We start from the raw sequence: 6,187 nt of genomic DNA on the forward strand, positions 1-6,187 counted from the left end.
CCTCACAATACTAGAAACTGATTCTAGAGTAATTATATATGTGTGTTCTTTTGCAGGACGCTTCTGGGAAACGACCCATCTTCAGCCTGATACTTTTCAGTGTTCTCGCACCTCTACTATCTCTTATTCATTGGATGATCTAAACTTCTGAAGCCATACCAATGAGGAAGATTGCCTTCTTCAACAGAATACTACTTTCTATACGAAACGATTGAGTCAAATTTATGGACTGATAAAACATTCATTCCTCCCCATCCCCACCCCTGGGTTAACAATGCAATAGGTCATGACACTGACTCTTCTTGTCTTTTTATTTTCATAGCAGAGCTTCATATGCGTCGTATGAAGTAGGGATTTTAATTGCAAGAAATATGATGTTTTATTTGCTTCTTGAGATGTAATGAATGCTTCCTCTGCATTTGCTCTAAGCAGGATTCTATTCGTTCTAAAGAATTTGGGAGTTATAGGTGACAATCCATTTAGTAACAATAGTAATAATAATAATTTTATTATATATACGCCGTCCACCTGGCATGTATAGAATGGTAATAATCTAAACCTTCAGCAATACACCTTAATTTTCAGAAAGTGACCCACAGTAAGATAACAAGGATGATTATCCTCAGTGAATTTACAGTGGTACCTCGCAAGACGAATGCCTCGCAAGACGAAAAACTCGCAAGACGAAAGAGTTTTTTGTTTTTTGAGTTGCTTCGCAAGACGAATTTCCCTATGGGCTTGCTTCGCAAGACGAAAACGTCTTGCGCCTTTTTCTTAAAACCGTCAATGCATTCCTATGGGAAACCATCAATGCATTTCCTATGGGAAACCGTGCTTCGCAAGACGAAAAAACTCGCAGAATGAATTAATTTCGTCTTGCGAGGCACCACTGTATAGTAATCAGCCTAAAGATTATGAAAGAGAAACTATTCTTGCGGTGAATATCTCAACATTCCCTCTTCTTCATAAGCACAATTATGTCAGACCTTTATGATGATTATAAGAGAATAAAGATAAGCTATATTCAATTTCAAATAGATGCTTGGATTTAAATAACCAGGAACCACTAACAAGCTTGAGCATTCCTATATTCATACAAATAGCTATGACATCAAGGCTTTTACTGATGGGGTGAGCTTGTGCTGGATGCACAATTTAAAATTCCACAATATTTCTGTAAATCACCTCTTGGCTAACTTGCCTTCTGAAGGCCAAGCAAAATGGCCACAATAATATGGAGCAAAAGCTGATTGATTCTGTCCTGCTCAAAGCTAGCAATTGCATCCTGTCCCAGCTTTTTGGTGGTGCCCTCTCTTCACTAGAGCTCCAGCCCTTGCTTGTGTGGCCTCGTCTTACTTACAAGAGGGTGGGAGACTGCTCAGGCTCCCTTATCTCCAGCCAGCTCCAGTAGATCAACTCTAGCTCCTCCCCAAGTTACCAGTTGCCAGCTACCCTACAACATAGTTATAATTTTTGTTTTTGTTTTAAATCAGCCCCATCCAGTCTGTAACTCAAAAGGCTTGCCTTTCAGACACCTCTCAAGCAGGGATGAGGACATACATTTTGAGAAGGCTTGTTCTAAAATTACAAATGTTTGGGTTATGTTCTTTTTATTTAAAAACAACAACACCCACTCCTACTTGTGGATCCCCCCTCCCCGATAAACAGACTCTTAGAGAGAAATGTGATAGCATCACATACAGTATGTACCAGGTACACTAGTGATGATCTAAATTAAAAATGTTTATTACATTGCCTCTGACCCACTAATACAATGGGGTGTGTTTTTTTCTGCAACAGCATGCTTTGCGTTTGCATATAACTTTTTAAAAGGTTTCAGAAATTTAAGACCACTTAAATTCCTGTCATCTTTACTATAACATGTCCTTAAACTTAAAAACGGCATAGGCATTTTAAAATGGGCCTTTTGTTTGAATAGAATTAGGACGACACAACATTATCCATAATTCAGTTAAGACAGACTATTTGCAATTAAATTAGTGTGTTTATTAAGCACATCCGGAGTCAGAATTCAGCAGTGCTTGAAGGGGTTGTTTTTTTTAATCCCACTTCAAGTACCTCAGATTATAAAAGTACAAAGAGTTTCTCAAAGTGTATGTTCGTAGGACCCTGCTTATTTTTATGGTTATTAAGTTGTTTTAAATTGTTTTTCATGTTGTGTTTTAATGCTCTTGAGGCCTTAGAGTGAAGGGCGGGAAATAAAAAATAAAATAAACAATAGGTGTTTATTTTATTGGGTGTTGTTCATAGCTCAAAATCAGAATTCGGAACATTCTGAACAATACTACATGGCTATTGAAGTCCTTATTGTAACATCCCTAAAGCAGGAACCTCCATGACACTTTAGAAGCTATAAAATACAAGAGAGAGGATTCAGGTTGAGCCTAAACTCCATTATAATTCTATGGACCTTTGGTAGTCAAATAATTAACTGTCAGGAAAGGGTTTTTCAGTCTCACTCTTAAGCCAGTCATATTCAAAGTAGACCCTTTGGAATTGATGGACTCAAGTCACTTAAGTCCATTGTGATTTCAATGGATCTACTCTAAGTAACCATGGCTGCCCCCCTTAGTGTTCACATGTGCCTAATCCTTTAAAACTTGCATCATTGTTTTACATAGCTTGTGGCAAAAACACATTTTTTTCTCAAATAAGGCTTTTACGATTCTGTTCAAAACCAATCGATAGATATACAACTTCGAAAGGTCTTTAGGATGTAATATACTGTTCATTTGAATAGGTATTAAATTGTTCTAATAAATTTATTATTGGTTTCATACGAACTGACGTGTCTTTGCAATTTGTTGTTCTATTTTCAGTAACTGTATTTGAGAAACTGAAGAAGCCAATTTACGTGGGTTTCATAAAGTTTGTGCTTAGGAACATAAGCTAGATATTCTGGCTATACGTTGAAACGGAAACGTCTAAAGGTTTATTTAAGGAAATGTAGTGCTTTAGGGAAACTAAGGGAATCTGGTGCTTTCAGAAAGCTGGAAATAGACACCAAAGCAACATAGATGGAGCAAATACTGCCCTCATGTTATATGCTTCTGAAATATAATTAATTATGTATTTCAGGATGTTGACATACATAATTCAACCTCCTCCACCCACCCTCTATATATTCTTTCTAATGTCAGTAGATGTAATCACTTACACACCCCATATGATGAGCTAGTATGTGTGTCTCTTGCAGGATGGGAAAAGAGTAGGAAGGAATGATGAACATGAATCAAAGATATCCCTTTGCCAAAATGAACTATTCTATGACAGACTGACATTGTTTTGTATACACCACCCAACAAATAAATAAATGTTTCAGTAGAATGGCTGAAATGCAGCTGGGGGAAAAGCTTTGAATAATTGTGCAGATAAGCCCGTCTTTAACTTTTTCTAAGATAAGAATAGAATTTTAAGTGCTAATCAACAAATCCAATGTTTAAAATTCCACTAGGCAATTTTGTGGCCAGGCTAGTTCTATGCAAATGAACATTAAATTTAGGAATTTACAGATGGTAAGCCACAATATAGCTTCCATTGCTGAAAGCATTTATTAGCGCCTTTCATCCATGGGTCCAGAATTGGCCTCCACAATCACTTACGGACTCACTGTTACGACCGTGTTTGTGGAAGACAATCTCACTCGGCTATGAGTGAATGCCAAAGAAGAAGAACCTGCATTCATAGCATCTCAGGACAAAGCCAGCCACACAGACTGCTTTGCAGATACAGTGGTACCTCAGGTTAAGTACTTAATTCGTTCCGGAGGTCCGTACTTAACCTGAAACTGTTCTTAACCTGAAGCACCACTTTAGCTAATGGGGCCTCCCGCTGCTGCCGCACCGCCGGAGCACAATTTCTGTTCTCATCCTGAAGCAAAGTTCTTAACCTGAAGCACTATTTCTGGGTTAGTGGAGTCTGTAACCTGAAGCGTATGTAACCTGAAGCGTGTGTAACCCGAGGTACCACTGTAAACAGTTTTAAAGAGGGCATTGTACATTCCACACTGGGGACCACACTGTGGCAAATACTACACTAAAAGTCTACTGTGAGAAGAGGAGCTTAGTGCCATGTATAAATTCATATTTATATCCAGTGCCAGAGACATACTGGTACAGTGGTACCTCAGGTTACATACGCTTCAGGTTACAGACTCCGCTAACCCAGAAATAGTGCTTCAGGTTAAGAACTTTGCTTCAGGATGAGAACAGAAATCGTTCTCTGGCGGCGCGGTGGCAGCAGGAGGCCCCATTAGCTAAAGTGGTGCTTCAGGTTAAGAACAGTTTCAGGTTAAGTACGGACCTCCGGAACGAATTAATGTCAGTAGAGGTACCTGAGGTACCACTGTACATAACATTCTGTAAAGTCACACAAAATATATTACCATTCTGTGCATCTAGTCAGAAAAGAGACATAATGGAACCGGCATGGACAGACAATTCTCTATTTGTGGCTGTGGTTTCATCATTGTCTTCACTTTTCACTTGCTACACCTGCCACTCCCAAATATTCTTCAGAGAATATGAGTTAAGGAAGAACTCAGGGTTCTTGTTTCAGGAACAGAAACTTACTAGCATTCAAAGAGAGCACAATAGGCCTTTAAAAGAAGAGAAACATGCCCATAGGCCTTATGAATCTGGAATTGCAAGCAATGAACAGGAAAAGCCAGTTTGGCACCATTGTAATGCCCAGGACTGACCTGCTTACATACTTTGACTTGCTTTACCAGAAAGAACATCAACGATGTTAGGAACTTGCACAACAGCTACTGAAAATGTCATTCATAATTACCAACCCCTGTGCCACATGGTGGTTTCCAAAGACACAATGGTATCATAATGGACACTTGCAGAGTTTGTATTAACATGTTTTCAGCTGTTTGCAGTTCAGCTTGACAGTTCACCCTTTGCTTTTGAATTTTCAGGCAAGGTATCAAAAGCAAATTTATGGAGCCCTTGGTGGGCTGCCATTCATGGTGGGTGGGGTGCATTTTGCTTGAATGGTCACAGATATGCAGGTCTATCTTAGGTGGTGGGAGGGCAAATGTTATTTGGAAGGGGGTCACGGACGTTCCTGGCTACCTGCCGTGTCTCACAAATATTGTGAGCTCAAAATTTAAACAATGTCCTTTATAGTTTGTTATAAGAAAAATACGGCTCCCTTTCCCTCATGGGGTATCTAAGAGCCCATACAGATTCCTTAGGTAGGTTCTCTATTGGTAGGAGAAAATAACAGAGCCCAACCAGAGAATATTGAGAAGCTAGTAAGCATGATCTTTATTAAACTGTTGCAGCAGGGTCCCCCGCTCAACCCATGCAGGGAGGGTGGAGAGGAACCTAGAACAATGGTGTTCAAGCTCTTCTACAGACATTTGAAAATTGCCTCCCCTGTAGCTCAAGACCACCCCGCAAAACATCATACATACCATACATCACTGAAGGGGAGGTCTACAGCAGAAAACCTGTCTGCCAGGATACCTGATAATGGTCACTGATTGCTTTTACCTAGGCATCCTGGCCATTCTTTTGTTTCTGAATCCAGGTCACAGGCTAACCCTATTCATACACAGATAGGCCCTTAAGACAGGATTTGTGAGCAAAGAGACAACGGGTTTTCCCATTTCCTTCCTCCTTGCAGAGAAACATTTCAGGTCCATTTAGGAGAGTCAAAATGGTTTCAGGATTGCTCTCCTGTACTATTTCAGACACATAGTTTATATACTTATGTATGTGCTTGTCTTGTAAATTTATGAACATATGATTTATATATACGCGACCTGAAAATTCCTATAGCACTGTTCTTGAAAGTTACCCATTCTCCTGTAGAAGAAAAAGAGAGATAATGTTTAACATGAAGGAGAAAATAATAACAATAATAAACTGTGTGAAAGAAGGTAGGCTTATGGCACCATAAATCTGTCCCAGGACTGTGCATGGCACTTGTCAAAAGGGGTGGAAGAGGTGAGCCCGCTGCCCTCCGCTCGCTTCCAGCCCCTCAGCCTCCTTTCCCCGGCCCTGCGGAAAGCTTCTCCCGCCCGCACTCCGGGGGTTCCCCGGGGGAAGTTCGCCCTGGAGGAGCGCGGGGCTTCGGCAAGAGGCCTCGGAGAAAGGAAGGGCCGTCCGGGGCGCTGGGAACCGAGCGGGCGGAGCCGCGGCTGCAGCCGGAG

General features: G+C 40.6%; 1 protein-coding gene across 1 annotated transcript in view; it reads left to right on the forward strand.

Annotated features, from left to right (window-relative positions):
- Positions 1–2,804, forward strand: part of LOC310679505 (uncharacterized protein) — a 70,650-nt gene extending 67,846 nt beyond the window's left edge. The window contains exons 77-78 of the mRNA XM_083444820.1: positions 57–636; positions 898–2,804. Of these exons, the coding sequence (XP_083300946.1) occupies positions 57–143 (87 nt within the window). The 3' untranslated portion in view covers positions 144–636; positions 898–2,804. The remainder of the gene's footprint in view (positions 1–56; positions 637–897) is intronic.
- Positions 2,805–6,187: the final 3,383 nt, after the last annotated feature.

The sequence above is a fragment of the Podarcis tiliguerta genome (genome assembly GCF_965153285.1).
Source record: "Podarcis tiliguerta genome assembly, chromosome: 6".
NCBI lineage: Eukaryota > Metazoa > Chordata > Lepidosauria > Squamata > Lacertidae > Podarcis > Podarcis tiliguerta.